This window comes from Argiope bruennichi, chromosome 2, assembly GCF_947563725.1.
Source record: "Argiope bruennichi chromosome 2, qqArgBrue1.1, whole genome shotgun sequence".
NCBI lineage: Eukaryota > Metazoa > Arthropoda > Arachnida > Araneae > Araneidae > Argiope > Argiope bruennichi.
The window spans coordinates 87,733,473-87,750,544 of NC_079152.1; the positions used below are offsets into that span (position 1 = coordinate 87,733,473).

Here is a 17,072-nt window from a genome sequence, read left to right on the forward strand (position 1 = left end):
ATAAGTCATTCCTACCATATTTTATTCTGCATTTATGGACACATGTGCAATGATAGGCAATTTCAATAAATGGACATGTGTTTTTGAATATGATTTTCAAGATTTCATTCTTATAACAGGCTTTTTAATAATATTAAAAATTATTTTTGTAATATCAATATTAAATCACAGTTGTATAAATTACTTAAATTTCAAATGTTAATAAAAATTTTAGTTAATTTGATACCCAGCTATTGTGAATAATTATTCATCTATTTAAGAATTATTATCTATATGAATTCACAAGGGTGATTTAAATGGAATGGTCTTGATCTTTTAATTAATCGTCATTTTTTCAGATTATTAAAACAAATGAAGGTTTTTTTTTTTAAAAATTCAACAGCAAAAACAAACAGAATTAAAAAGAAAATTCAATCTTTCTTATATCCCACATATTTTGACTAAGCTAAACCAAAGCAATAGACAGCATAGGTATAACATGATTTGGACTCACTTAAAATTCATTAAATTCACAAAATTATTTAAAATATTAAAACAACTTGGCTTTGTTTGCATAAAATGTTATTGTTTTAGAATATTTCATTTGAAATTTATTTATATAAATTATTTACGTCACAAAACAGGAACCAGACTTTTATTTCAACTCAAATAATGATACAATTATAGTACAGATTTCTTATTGTACAGATGTGTTAAGTTTACAAGTATATTACTATCACAAAACTCAAAATTAATCTATAGCTTTTTCCATAGCTTATAGAATAATCATTCCTACTTACAAAAAATATACATAATCGCCATAAAGTTTATGCACAACATGCTGAACTTTTATTGTTCACATAGCAGAATTTGCAAAAGAAAACCGGCCTCTATACATAATTATTTCTACTGAAATGGGTGTGATTGCAGTAATGAAAAATGTGAATATATTTCTTCAGGGGAAACAAGTTCTAACTCAATATTTAGTGGTGATGTTTTGTTAGCTTTTTCTAAAGTTTGATCCCTCAAAAGCTTCCAGTCACTTAAATCAGCATGTAATTTTGAAACATTAACAGAATCACCAAGAGCAGAATAAACACTTAGCAGTCCCCTATAATCATATTCAAGTCCACTATAACCATTACCAAACTGCTTTAAACCTGTAAAGAAAGACTATGTTAATGGATTATGTATATTAAAAATTTCAGAAATGCATGAAGATGGATAAAATTTTAAATTTACATCTAAAAGTGTTTTTGTAAATAAATATATTAAACAAGTAAAATTAATAGATGCGTCACTTGTTAAATGATATGTATATTCTCTTATATTATACATTTATTCTCTTTATACATAAATTCAAATAAAAATGAAATTTTGTATTTATTAAACATTGAAAATACTACCAAATGATGAATTATAAGATGCATAATATTATCTAAAATTGAATAATTGATCATACCTATTTCAATAGCTTTCTTATATAGTGCTATAGCTTCTTCATATAAACCCAAATCATAGTTATACAGGGAAGCAAGATGGCCCATTGAAATTGCTACTTCATAATCATTAGGGCCTAAAATCTCTTGCTTGATGGAAATAGCTTTCAAATGCATTTTCCTGGCCTCCTAAAAATAAATAAATAAATTTAAAAAGCAAAATTCATATTAAAAAATTACTGACAAAATTTCTTACATTTCAAGCAATATATTTTTTTTAAATCAAAATTTTATCATTAATTCCCTAAAAAAAAAAAAAAAAAAAAAAAAAAAAAAACATTGTGATCAAATTTTCAGAACAAATTAATTTATAAACTATGAATTTTTAAAAATATTGCTTACATTTTCATTTGAAATAATTTCTTCTTAAAAAAAAAAAAATCTAAGAATTTGTAAAAAAGAATAATTTTAGCCAATATCAGATCCTTAGTTGGGTGCATTTATTTATTAATCCTTTAAATTGCCAACAAATGAGAAGTTGCCATTAGTACAAAGCAAAATTGTTGCTATGATAAATTCAATAAGGCAGTTTTTAGCTAAAAAAATTGATTAAAGTCTGTATCTATTTTCATTTTTACTATGGAATAAACAGATTTTTTCTCCAGATGGTTCAGAGGTTGTGTTTGTTCTTCTTACCATATCATATACCCTAACAGTTTGTTTTTTTAATAGAGATGATTTGGTATTCTTTGATGATACAAAGAAAAAGTTAAAAATGGAATTCTTTAATGACATTTTATATTTTGAATAATGATACAGATTTTTTTTTTTTTTTTTTTGAATAATGTTTCTGCATATGTGAACATAACATCAAAAAATTGAGCAAGATATTGGATTGAAACTTAGTATAGAGTTTTATTATAAAAACTGCTGCTCATCAGCTAATTTTTAACTTATTCATGAACAAGAAGATAGTAGTCCATATGTATATGTAAGCAGACTGGCTCAGAAAACAAATGAGATTTGGTAAATATTTTTACACTAAAATAGTAAATTCATTATCGAATTTGATCAACTCTGCTGAATTAGAAAAATAGATAGAAGAAATTTGGCAAGTAGAAATCATATCTAAATAGAAGCCATGCTTTTTTGAATTACAACTTTCAAACCATAGATAATGCATTTGTTCATTGGTACACATATTAAAGTCATATCTCAAAAACCTAGCAAGCTAGACAGTTGAAATCTGATACACAGTGCTTGCATCAAATGTGCTTAGTTTTACATTTATACATTTAGGTAGTATACATTTAGAATGTTCACTCATGAAAATATTAAAGTGCAATGGCTGGTTAACTTCAAGAAAATATCCCTCAAACTTTCTGCATAGCTTATATACTAATAATGTGTCACCGTTGCCTTGTCACGAATAGTAAAGTGGTTAAGACTCTGGCATAGCATTCCAGAGACTGGAGTTCGATTCCAGGCTAATATTTTTTGCTTTATTTTTTATTTATTTCAAATTAATTTAGTAATTTACAAACAGTTTTAATTAACATGTTCATTTGTTAATGCAAAAATAAGTATTTATTCTTATAAGAGAAAATACATTTATTTTTTCAAAATAAAAATGATTATCATATTAATTGAAATGATCTTTAAATTATTAATTTAAGTAAGTCGGAATATTTTTTTAAAAAATGCACTCATATTTATAATTGTTTTCTTAAAATTAAATTATAATCCACGAATTAGGAGAATAAATATTTATTTTTGCATAAAAAATTAAACATATTAATTAAAACTGTTTGTAAAGTGTTAAATTAATTTGAAAAAAATAAAGTGAAAAATGCTAGACCAGAATCAAACTCCAGTCTCTGGAATGCTACACCAGTGTTTTACCCATTATACTATTTGCAGCTCGGCAATGATGACACATTATTAGTATATAAGCTATGCAAAAAGTATGAGGGATATTTTCTCGAAATTGACTGGCCTTTGCACTTTAATATTTCCGTGAGTGGACATTCTAAATGTATACTACCTAATGTATACTATAAATATATATATATAAATGTATAAATCTCACTCCGAACTGAATTTTCATCCTAGTGCCCTCCCCTGGTTAGTCACACAGAAAAGTATTTTCTTTATAAAAATGTTTCAGATACATATGCTGTCAAGCAGGGGAAAATGATATGCATTTGTTAAAAACAGTTTCTTTAATTAGCTAAGAGTTGTTTATTTTATGTAATTGTAAGAGTTGCCACTATTTTAGTTACGTTCAAGAACATAAATTGTAAAGCCAAATAATAAAAAGTAGCATTTTTATTAAATTATAAATACATGAAATAAATTGACAAGCATCTTCATACCAACAGTTCAGAATAGCAATTTGTTTACAATCTATTTACCCACCATCCTCTCGCATCATTTCACTAAAATTATTCTTTACAATAAATAAAATATATGTGTAAATATGTATTGCATAAACATGTATACTGTAAAAGAAAGACAAAATTTCTCCAGAGCAAGAATGCTGTTATGGTTTACTGTGAGCTCATCCAATGATATGGTTTATTGTGAGTTGGTAGAATAGCCAAATTTTTGGCAAATTTAAGATAACTTAGCTAGAATGATATTCATGTTACTTAATGTTAATGATTTTTCCAAAATTCTATTTTGCACTTTATTAAGGTTTCAGGACTTGCATTTCAGCTTGATATCCAGGTATCCTAATGAAAATGCTGTCAATATATAAGATGTTTTCTGCTCTTTCAAAATATGTGCTTATTATTAATATAGGTCTTTAAGAAGCTTTTTACATTATGATTATAATTACCTTATCTGCCACAATTTACAAACAATTAAAGATAAAACATAGCTTTATAATTCACACAACTCTTCAACCATTCTCTTTCACTTAGACGATTAAATTCAGCCTGAAAAACTTTCCCATTAATCCAATACACTAATCAAATTATTCTATAGTCTATCGTTTAATTATATCAAGAAATAAAACATAAGTTCATAGCTAATGAGGGAAGATGCTTAATGGGTAACCACATATGTACATTATTTTCCAATCATTCAGGGAAAAAAAAAAAACATCTTCCCAATTAAAATATTGATTTTAATGGTTGACTTTATATTCTACTGAGCTAGAATCAAAAAGTTATGAAAAATGCGAATAGTGGCCACTTGATAAAATTTTCTAGACAAATCAATAATAATCAATCACAAAAATATAAAATCTAGTAGAGAGAGAGATAAATTTACTAGATTTCTTTCCCCTTATTTTAAGTTGAAATGTTGACTTGTACAGATATAATTTAAGAATGAAATAAATATTTAATAGCTGAAATAATTATCACTGCATTGATTCAACAACCAGTATATAAAACACAGATTGCTAATAATATAAATAATCAAAGTACTCACATTAAATTTTCTCATTGACTGATATAACCTTCCAAGATTACCATAATGTTTCCCAGTTTGCACATTCTGTTCTCCGAGGCATTGTCGTGTTATGTGAAGTGCTGAAGTATGAAGTTCTTCAGCTTCAGCGAAGAATCGCTCCTGAAATTCCTTATCATGGCTATCAATAGCTATCTCTTCTACAATCAAAGCTAAAATTAGATATCACAAAATTAGAATACTAATCTGGAAGTCTGCTGTCGTTTAAATACTGAAAACAAATGGCCTAAAAATACCATTAAAAAATTATTAGCAAAACAAAACTACCTCGTATAACAATATACTAACAATTCTATATTATTCAAATTAATTCTGTACATAACATAAAAGAATACCTACATTACATCAAAAGATACAAGAAGCAAGAAACAACTGAAGATAATTTTTTTTTCCGTAGCATTAACACTTTTATCATGACAGATCAACAAATTTTTTATTTATTAAAATGGAAATTTCATTTTTAACTTATATTCTTAGAAAAAAATATATTAATACGTTTCTTTATGATTTCCCTTATTTTTTTTAATTGATATTTGTACTGACTTTTTAAAACATAATACAAACAAACAGAAATTTTCTATAATTTGCGACACATATTCCAAATTTCTAAAAAATAAATGCTATCACTAATTTTTAAACTAAAAATATTAAAAATTCTACAGTAAAGTTTTATAAAACCATTGGCAAAGCAAGGTTAAATATTTTTTTTTTTTTTTTTTAAGGAGAATATATAGTTAAGTATATTGCTATATTTTAATCTGATCATTTTAAAGTATCACACAAAATAAATTATTCAGATATGAAAAACCATTAAAATTAAATAACTGCAACATTTCATTAAATTAATTCAGCACAATAATAAATGAAATTTTTGTTCTAAAAAAGATAAATAAGTTGAATATAATTTGAAATAAAATTATGTTCAGATAAATAAAAATCAATTAGTAGGTCTAGAATAATAAGCATAATAATGAACAAAATTATCAGACATATAATTTTAAATATTTATATTACCATGAACTCGTTTGGCTGATGGAAGCAAAAAATGATCTTCTGGAAGAAGACTTTCTTTGATAGTTGAAGCTTTCTTAATATGATCCCTTTAGAATATATTAATATATAAGTATACAGGTTATATATTTTTCCCACTTGAATTGATGTATATGAACTTAAGCAGATAAATAACTTCTGAGCAGATAAATAAACTGACAAAAACATTAAAAAATTAATACTAAAAAGCGGCATGTTTCAACATACACAGGCTAACCTCAATGATATAAAATTTTTAAATCAAAATTTTTTGAAGAAATACATATTTTTTATTTCAAAAGATAATGCATATCGCACAAATCATCCATTCATATCAAAATATACAATTGCACGCAAAAACATACAGAGAAAAAGGCAGCTAATAAATATCCTCTGGCCACCAACATCAAAAAGACGCAATTGCAACTTATCAAAATTTTGAGAATTAAATGAAAAACCTTTTTAACAGAGTAATTTTGACAGCGATTACCTAATTGATGTGAATCAGATGACCAATTCTTTACTACAGTCAGCAGCTAGCAAAGAAAGGTTAATCTAATTGGATAGATTATTGGAATCAGAGATTTAAATTATGCAAGTAAACATGTCAAAAAATTTGTGCATGTTATTTGATTCATTTTTGTTATTAAATTTTATAGAAGTCAAATTTATGGGAAAGCTTGGACATTACAGACTTAGTTCTTATGTTAATTATATTTCAAATGCCATAAAGCTGGTAAAATGTATTAAAAAACTGGTTATCCATGGTCTTGAAAACTGTCACATTCTAGTGGTTAAAAATAACAAACAAAACACATAGATGGCACTAAAAAAACTATTCCAAGACTGTCCATCCCAAAATTATTAAGTATTAAAATCAGAAAATATTTCACAGTGTATGAAGCACATGTATTCAAGCCGCAAAACAAGTTTTAAGTAAGTTTTTGAAAACTTATTTAAAACTATTAACATTATAAATAAATAATTTTTTTAACCCTTGCCCATGCAGAGAACAAGTCATTAGACAAATTTTCAGGGCCATTAAAAAAAAAAAAGAAGTAATTAGGTTATGATCAAATGGAATATACTAACTATGAACTTACTCATTTTTATCTTTTAACACTTTTTTTTGGAGGGAGGGGAGAAATTTAAATTTAAAACATATTTTTCTCTATTTGTGTAATTGATTCAAACATTTTTCCAAATCCCAAATTTTTATCTCTAAGAAATTACACTGCATAAAGTATAAAATACATTTCAAGTAGGAGGTGCAGTATCAGTATTATTTATTTTTACTTAAGGTTTCTTAATTCAATGGGTATCATCAATCAATAACATAAAAGATTGTGGTACTGAAACCAGATATGATATGGTTGTCAATAATGTTCAAATTTGTACCATAGAATACAACAGAATAAAATGCCTTACAAAATAAAATTCTTGACAGCCAAGATATTTTCATAACAATTTCTTAATTTTCATCATTTCTTGTATTTTTATCATTCATTTTTTATCAACAAATGACATTTTAATTTTTAAGCAAAGTTTTGTTATAAAGTTGCCACAAATAAAAAATAAAATTCATTTAAAACGCCTTTTGAAATTTATATACTTCAGATTCTGGTATTTTCATTGGCAAGATGACACATGAAGTATATATGGTGAAAACTAGGGACTAAAAATTGTAGATTATGAAATAATTTCTAGTATTTTTGGAAGCAATAAGCATCCAGAAATTTTAAACAGATTTTAATAAAATAAATATTTTTTACTCTTCTTGAATAATTAACAATAACAGCTATAATAAGCAGACAAAGAAAAATTTTAAAAATTAATGAAAAAAAGTATTTTTTCATTACTTTTTATAACTTTAACACCATGTAGGAGTGGAAGATATCAATCAATTTTATTAATGTTTTCCTTTTCACACCATTTTGCAACTTTTGTGGTAATTTTTTTTCAACTCAACCCAAATACATTAATTAAGCATATTCAAATAGCAAGAAAATATAAATTCTTGTATAGTTGTAATTTATTTTGAACAATTTTGCGGAAAAGAAAAGCAGCATTAGACTTTATACAGTATTGTGCAAAATAATTGGGAGAATTTTCACATGTTTAATGTAGGTTCAATTGCATGCATGGTACAGCAATCTAAGGGCAAAAAAGTCTTCCTCTATTTTTAATGAAAACCTGCAAACATTTTGGCATGGATTCCATTAATTCATAAGATACATTTTTAATTTTGTCAACACAAGACCAAACTTTTATGACATTCTCAATCATACTTCTTGTACTTCAGCAATCCATTTTACTCGCATGTCTCTTCATAATGTTCTCCACATTTTCAACGAGATTCACATCCAGAGAATTGCCAGGCCAATCCAAAACTGTTAATTTCACTTCTTGAGAAAAATTCCTTACCTGCTAATCAAGATAAGCAGGATCTTGTTCAAAAACTCCACAAGTGAACATTTGAATGAGAACAAGACAACTTGCACAATTGATCACTTTTCACAACAACAAACACAACTGATGGCAAAATGTTCTTCATGTGATAATCACATGGTCAAACCAGTTTAGACTAGTCAAAGCCAACATTTTTTTTTTTTTTGCGAGAAAATGTAGTTGCAACCAGTTTGAGGCAGAAAATCACTGAGAGGAATTTTATACAAAATGAAGTTTGTCCCAATTAGTTTGCACAATGCTGTATGCAAACTTTTTATGAATTCTAACATTCTTGTGCATGAAAATCACATTATTATTATTATTATTATTTCAAATTGTAAAATCACTTTCCAAATTAAGAAATTTGCCAAATGCAATTATTAATAATGAATTCATCCAAATTAGCACATGAATTTCTTTATTTAAGTTATGTACTGATTTTACATGAATCAGAATCCCATGAAAAATGATTGCATAAAAAAATCAGTATATTGTTTGAAATAGCAGTTTAGCTTCTCTGTTATGTTAACCAAATTATTTAATAACCTTGCCCTTTACCTTTTTATAATAGGAAAGTGATTTTACCTGTGAAAGATGATATTCTTTCTAGTTCTTCATATTTTTCTCAATTCCTCTCCAACTGGAATTTTTCCATGAAATAGTTTCCCCTGGTGCTTCCTTTGCACAGGAACAACACATTTATTTTTGGCAAATCAAGAATATTGGGAAATGGAGAGGCCATCTATGGTATATGCATTTCACAACATCTGAAGAATCATGCACTCCAAATTCTGAATTTTAGTGAATCTTTCAACAAGAAATCTGCTGTTTCAAGAAGAAATCTGCTGCCTTTTTCCACAGCGTTAAATTTGTAATTCAAGCCTAATAGTGCTTTTGATTAATTTCCTCATATAAAATGTGAAAATAGATTTATTTGAAATGTCATCAGTAAAAATCTCTCCATTTTAACTATGTTTACTTTTTTTGCAAATTTTAGAAGTTCTCTCTAAATTATGGTAGATAGTTCCAATTCAAAAAGTTTTTCTTCTTCCATTCAGCTTCGATGAAAGGGAAAATCCTTTAAATACTGAATCATCTAATGGAATTAAATTCAGTTCCATCTCATTGAATCTCAGGATGTAAAAAACAAACATTATTTACTTTATGCACCAAATGGTCACCAAAACTATATGCCATATTTATTACTTCCTTTCAGAATACAATTTTTAAACTAATATTTAATCTTAATTGGGGATAGTTGTTTGCCCACCATAATATTTGGAAATAGAAAACAATACATAATAAATGTTCACTATTCTTTGATACCAAAGAGAAATTATAATCTTGCAATATTAGCTTCATTTTAATAAATAAAAATACAAGGATTATTAGATTCTCCAAACACAAATGTAGACTTATGGCGGGGAGAAAATTGTAACAAGGACTTTATTAAAATGAAACAATTTAATTTTGCTTGCATACATACATTGTAAGTAAAAACAATGGATGAAAAATATACAAATTTAATGGTATATCAAAAAATTATCAACTAAATTATATCTAATACTTATTTTTATTGTAAAATGACTGATACATCTCTAGGCAAATGTTTGAAAATAATAAGAGTTAATTTTCCAAGAGAAATTCCAATTTTGAACTTATTTCAATTTATTTTGAAACCTTTTCATCAATAGAAATTTCAACATTATACTATTCTTTTTCTTCTACATAATCCATATTTAGAATCTATTAATCATTTTATTCTCAATCTTCTGAATGTATTCCTCTTTTTCACCAATGGTTTTTAAGTAATTTTAATATTCACTATCAAATCTTCTGATCACATACATAGTGAACTTCTGTATACATTTCAATATGTGCAAATCATTATAGAATACATGAATATAGAATATACTCTTCATACATGCTATATATATTTCTCAATTTTTCAGTATATTTAATATTGTGAATATCTTTAAAATAGAATAAATAAAAGCCATTATCATCATTAAAAATACTTTTATCACTTGCTTGCAATGGCAATTTCAACAGACTTTTCATAAATATATAATTTTTAATTTTAACTTCAATTTCTGTAAAATAAATACTAGAACTCAAATTTTACTTGTATTACATAGCTGCTGCCAGAACTCAACCCAGCAATGGTAAACAGTTAAATGCAGAATTATACATAAGAATTTAAATAAATTACAAAATTAATTTTTCAAATAAGAAATGGTATAGCCAATGGTATTTTGATATTTATTATGTGTAAAATCTTTATACACATATCTGAATACCTCATAATATTATTAATAACAATGTTATAAAAACTAACATTTATCTCATGTTATTTTTTTTCTATTTATGCAAATATTTAAGGAATTCCACAGGTGGTTATAATTAAATCTCCCCTATAAACAGCTTCCTACAATGCAAAAGGATGAACGGATTGCAACGAAATTTGGTATATAGACTGACTATATACAAGATATGCTCACCGAATTTCGAAAAAAAAATTAGTTCCAAAATGTCTACCACGGAAAAACATTAAATTTAACCCAATAAATTACCAAAACGGAATACAGAAACAATAATAACAATCCAAAACATGAATTATGAGTAATAAAATGAAAAAACAGGAAAAACTGGAAACTCGATGATGGAAATGTGGTTCGATGACAAGGTGATTAGAAACTAATCAATAAATGTTAATATTGTTTCAGTGTTCCATTTTGGTTGTTTACTGTGTTAAATTTAATGTTTTTCCAGAAAAGATGCCCACTAGTGGATATTTTGGAACTTTTTTTTTATATACCAAATTCCATTGCAATCCCTTCATCTGTTTCCATTGTAGAATATTGTTTATAGGGGAAGTTTAATTATAACCATCTTGTACATTGGAATGAAAAGAAATATTTATTCACAGGGTTGTAAAAAACAAACAATAAAAAATAATCATATCAACTTTAATTCCCAACATAAAAATTTTCAGAGAAAAAAAATGGACATATTACCAATTTCAACTTTAATAAAAAATAATTATAATAACAGATGACAATAAAATATAATAAAGCAAATAGTCAGCTGTGGCAATTAAATATGAAGCATACATTTTTATTTCATACGCTTTAAGTCAGAATATTAATGAGTTGTGTCGCTACAGTTATAAAACTTCTTGGAGAGGTGGTTTCAGTTTTAGGAAGGAACTTGGAAAGTTTTGGTGGAATTCAGGCAATATTTGAAGAAGTCTTGTCAGAATGAAAGCAGTATCTGGACTTATTTTCTGTATGATTCAAATCAGGATAGTCAAAACATTGATATGTTTACTCAACTTTGATATTTTTGCAATCAAGGAAATTATCAATCAGAATGCAAGGTAAGGATGATTATCATCAACACTGAATAGCAATCCAGAATCTATCAAAACAGGCAAACGAAATTATCGAGGATTTGGTTTTCACATCTTAGAGTAAGAGCAAATCCCATGATGAAATATGAAGGATTATGAGGCCAGTTTGTTGTCTGTCCAAATTATGACTAACTGAAGGAAAGCAGTTTTTCATATTTTTTTAGATGAGATGAGTTCCACATCATTATGATGTAAGAATTAATTGGCAAATCAAATTATATCTGGCCTTGTCACTGTACTCTTTTTTTTTTTTTCTTGTGAAGATGTGTTCTGGTTATCTGCATACAATCACTGTATTTAAGTCTCCTGCAAACAATATGTTACTTAATCTTGTAGATATTTGCAGTATTAAACTCAGCTGCCTAATGTCAGCAGATAATTGGACAAATTACAGAACTTGCTGTGCAGCAGTCAGTGATGAGTTGAGTTATTAGTTCTTGGATAATATTTCAAGATCTTTAAAATCTTGGCCATGGTCTTGGATAGCACAAGGCACATCCAGAAATCAAGAAAGTGATTAACAAATTTTTGCATAATTTTTCTAAACACAAATAAGTCCAGCTAATGTTTTATAATATGATCCATTTTTTTTTGTAGCAATCATTGGTAAGGTAGGGAAAAAAATTACACCAGAGCAGGCCTTGCATTATATTTAACCAACTTTTAATAGTTCAGAGATGCACAGATACTTCAGACAAGTCAACATTTATCGAAATATTTTACAAATGAACATTTTTTAAAATTCATTACAGAATTCTTGGCAGATGAGTTTGAACATCTTATGAATATCTAACCAGATTTCGCACATTTTATGAATTAAGCTAAAATTTTTAACAGGAGTGCATGAATTAAATGTAGATATTTTTTTAATCCAACAAGGACAATTAAGTATATATTTAACTACTGCTATCACAAAAAAATAAAAAAATTGAAAAAAAAAAATGAATTTGAAATTTTTTTAAATAGGTATCAGAAAAACCGTTTAAGTAATCAAATAAAACAGATAATTTAATGAAGTAATTTCATATACATTGAAAAGAAAAGGAACCATACCTTGCATCTTTGAAACGTCCAGTGCTGTATTCATGAACATAAGCAGCATATGCAAGATCTTCATGAACAGCAGCAACCAAAAGATTTCTGCCACCTAGAACTTCTATATGGATATCCAGTGCTTTCTAGAAAAATCAGATAATGCATAAATAAATTATCAATAATTTTTAAATAATACTGTATCAATATAAAAAGGTTAACAAACATTACCTGATACACTTCAATAGCATGCCCAGTTGCATCTGTATGAAGAAGGAAATATCCAAAATCTATCAGAGTTGCAGCATACATTAGACTCCTATCCCCAAATTTTTCCCTACAAATATTGCAAAACATAAATTTAATTTTTGAATATTAATAAATAAAAACAAGAAAATAAAAAGTGATAAAGAGTTAATAGAAAAAAAAATTGATTTTACCTTGTCCTTTGAACAGCTTGTTTGATTAAGAATTCTGCTTGTTTAAACTGTTTCTTCACAACACATGACTGATGTGGTAAAAAAGAAAAGAATTTTAATGAGCAATTGCCATTTATTTGTAATGCACATACTTAATATTAAAATTTGAATTTATATATTTTGCCTAACAAAAAATCATCTATAGTTGGGAATAACTAGTTCATTAAACTCATGCATTGGTGCTTCATTATGGCTAATAAAATTTAAACAACTTAAATTTATAGTTTCTACAATGAAACAAAATTACTAATTCAAAGGAATATAAAAGTATGGTTTTACTTTTTTGTGAAGTCTTAGTTGTAATAGCTAATATATACAAAGGAATTAGTTACATTAAGAAAAAACACCTATTACTGATAAGTTAAAAGCAGTACAGACTGCCAGAAACCATTTTAAATAAATACACACTCATCCAAATCTATTTCCTACATGCTATGCAAAACAAAAATATAAAAGCTAATATCCTTTTTTAAAAATTAAATATCAAATTTTTTATGGATATATCCTTTAAACAACATTTTCACATAACAAAATTTGTAATAAAAAAGCAAAATAGTTGAAAAAATCACTTACTTTAGAAGCAATACGAAGGATTTTAACAAGTTCCTTTAAAGAGAAAAAAAGTAAGAACATTTACTTTTATTTTTTAAATTTTAAAACAATTCAAATTTTTTAAAATAAAAATTTCAGTAAATAATATTTTAACATTTAATAGAGCTTAATACAAGCTTCAAAGTAGTCATGGTGGAATGGAACTGCCAATAAATCAAAAGAGGTAGTGTTAGTACCAGCTCAAAAAGGACGTAGATAATTCGACATGGGATAGAGAAAGGAGATTTAATTACTAGCATGTTTTCTACGATTTTAAAGTTTCAACTATATGTTATTTTCTGTATAATAATATATGTATTAAATACTTATTTAATAGTAAATCTTTTTTGGTAAATTTCCATAGCAAACACATGCTTTAAAGATAAAGATCATGATGATGCCATTTTAAGATAATAACCTAAGATTACCAAAACAAGAAGTATGAGAAAGTTGAGTTGTTTAGATGAGAAACAAAAAATCCTTTCTGTTGCTCACATTAAATTAACTAATTTTACTATTTATAAAATAAAAATAAACTTAAATAGGGCAATATAACGAAACAGTACAAATATGGTATCATGCTAATTTAGAAAAAGCGAGGTTCACTTTTCTTTTTCTTTTCTATTTTCATTCCTAGATAAAATTCTATATATTATTTTGTATAATTTCAACAAATTCTTTAAAAAAATTTATTTAAATAATAAAACACCTAAATAGAGATATAATTAAAAAAAACTTTAATTTACATTAATACTTTAACTTTAAGTTACACAGTTCTTTTTTATTTTATGATATACAAAGAGAATTTTTCATTCTGAATTATATTTTTGTTTCTCATTTGTAAAATAATACTAAAGCACAATATCATGCATTTAAAAACAAGTAGGAAACAATACTAAAAGCTCAATAAGTTGCTCATGCAATAGAAAATATCAATTTTGTCAGCCAATGATGTTTTAAAGTTGAAAGCTGCTAAGATTTGTATTAAGATTTTTAATTCAAGATTTATACTTCAATACTTTTTTTCACCTTATTCTCTCAGTTAATGATTATAATGAAATTATAATTATACTAATATTCCATTAAATAAATGTATGCCTTATTTCAAAATTTTTTTTAATGACAATACTTACTCTATGCGAAACAGATGAATCCAGCTCTTTAATAGCTTTGTCACTCCACCTGTAAGCCTATAAATTAAAAAGTTTAGTTTCATTTCATATCCTATAAATTAATGTTTAGTATTTCATATTACATATTCAATATAAAAAGAAACATTTGATTGATATCTACCTCTTTGTAGTTACTTTGTAGGAAATAAAAAGAAGCAAATTCACTGTAAATACTGCCCAAGTTTATATTCAGCTGTAAATTATCAATTTTCTGAATATAATTTTGAATTTCTTTGAAAGTTACTCCAGCCTCTTTAAATTTGCAGTACACATTTTGAACATGAAGCAACCTTAAAATAAAATCCATACATATTTTTATTTTAAAATTTTTAATGATTAATTTTTATTTACAACAATATTATCAATATCAATAATCATTAACAACAAAAATTCAATTTATTGTTCATATGATAAAAGAACATTGTAAATTATTCTCTAAAAATTAATAGTAAGAAGCATATACCTTTATGCTGTAATTATGGATAAAGAAATCTAAAAAATAAAAAGAGTAGATAAATTATGCAGCAGAAAACTGTATGATGCACAACTGAGAATCAGCAGATATGAAAGCCCTTTATGTTGCCATTTTTTTAATGAATAAAACCTTTTTTATTAATGGAAGGCAGGGTATACAAACCTCCTACAAAAGAAGATGAGCATAAAAAAGAGGACTATAGTAATCCTTAAGAATTTTCAACTTTCAAATTAGGTAGCATATGTTTCAAATTTCTTGCCTTATAATATATATATATATATATATATATATATATATATATATATATATAAACTCATAGCATTATTAGTATAAAAAACTTTTGAAATAATTTGCTGAAACTAATTTCAACAAAGAAGAATTTTTAATTTTTAAAAAAATATTATATTTAACTCTATAATGAAGATTTGAGTGGCTTCAAATGATCAGATGCTTGTCTGTTAATGGCAATGAAAGCAGTTTCATTAACACAGGATTGCTCTTCTTAATCTTAAAATTATTTGAAAATTATTAATTTATTATTTTTTTTCTTTCATTTGCTTGGTGCTTTTTTCCTACTAAAATGATCAGAACATTTTAAATAAGACAAAAGATGTTTTAGCTGTTGAAACATGTTCTTATGCTATGTCTTTCTAAAAATTTGCAGATCATCACAACATAAAAATTAAACTTCATTATTTATACTTTTGACTAAAGCTTATTTTCATAATTTATTTTAATTGTATTCTTTAACAAACATGTTGCAAAAGAATGTAATATATTCAGAATTGTACTAATTAAATTTCATATTTCTAAATATTAGAATTATAAATATGATAATTCAACAACAATCTAATAATCTAAATATTGCAAAAACTGAATCTCGTTATATAGAAGACAATGGGTCTTCTATATAAAATGCATACAAAATATGTGATAAAAAGAACCAGTTAAACAAAGAAAGTGGTAAAAGATTTGAAGCACATCGATAATATGTAGAATCAAATTTCTTAACTAAATCAGCAACAGTACATATAGTTATAACAAAGATTTAAAATAATCTAAATCCTTTTAAATCAGACTGAAACATATATTAACATAAATGTAAAGTCTATGTTCAAAAGTAAACAAACTTACAGAGTGGCAATAAAATAGCTTTCCTACATTGGAGATGTCTGCAGCTGATACTTACGAGCAGAATGAAACAAACCTTATTTCACATATACCATGTAAAAGTATAGGGACATGAATTCCAAGGAAACAAAACAGTTTCTTGGTAATAGAAAAATTTTGATATGGGGCGTACTCATCTTTCAATGCTCTCTACAATTTAAATATGAAATTTGGCTTCATTCTCTCGATTCGTTTTAACTACAAATGCTTCCAAATAAAAAATTTTATGAGCATCCCATATAATTATTGCATGTCCATTTATCTCTCTCTCTTTATCTATCTATCTATCTATCTATATTATATATATATATATAGCCATGCAATGAAACAACAATGAAACAAATCTCATGGAAGATAAAGTCATAT

General features: G+C 26.0%; 1 protein-coding gene across 1 annotated transcript in view; it reads right to left on the reverse strand.

Moving 5' to 3' along the window:
- Positions 1-617: 617 nt before the first annotated feature.
- The window catches only part of LOC129991794 (amyloid protein-binding protein 2-like), a 34,044-nt gene continuing 17,589 nt past the window's right edge, over positions 618-17,072 (reverse strand). Inside the window, exons 5-14 of the mRNA XM_056098260.1 lie at positions 15,183-15,351; positions 15,023-15,079; positions 13,872-13,904; positions 13,260-13,327; positions 13,051-13,156; positions 12,841-12,965; positions 5,913-5,998; positions 4,860-5,050; positions 1,442-1,607; positions 618-1,139 (exon numbers count right to left, since the gene is read on the reverse strand). Coding sequence (XP_055954235.1) covers positions 886-1,139; positions 1,442-1,607; positions 4,860-5,050; positions 5,913-5,998; positions 12,841-12,965; positions 13,051-13,156; positions 13,260-13,327; positions 13,872-13,904; positions 15,023-15,079; positions 15,183-15,351 — 1,255 coding nt within the window. The 3' untranslated portion in view covers positions 618-885. The remainder of the gene's footprint in view (positions 1,140-1,441; positions 1,608-4,859; positions 5,051-5,912; positions 5,999-12,840; positions 12,966-13,050; positions 13,157-13,259; positions 13,328-13,871; positions 13,905-15,022; positions 15,080-15,182; positions 15,352-17,072) is intronic.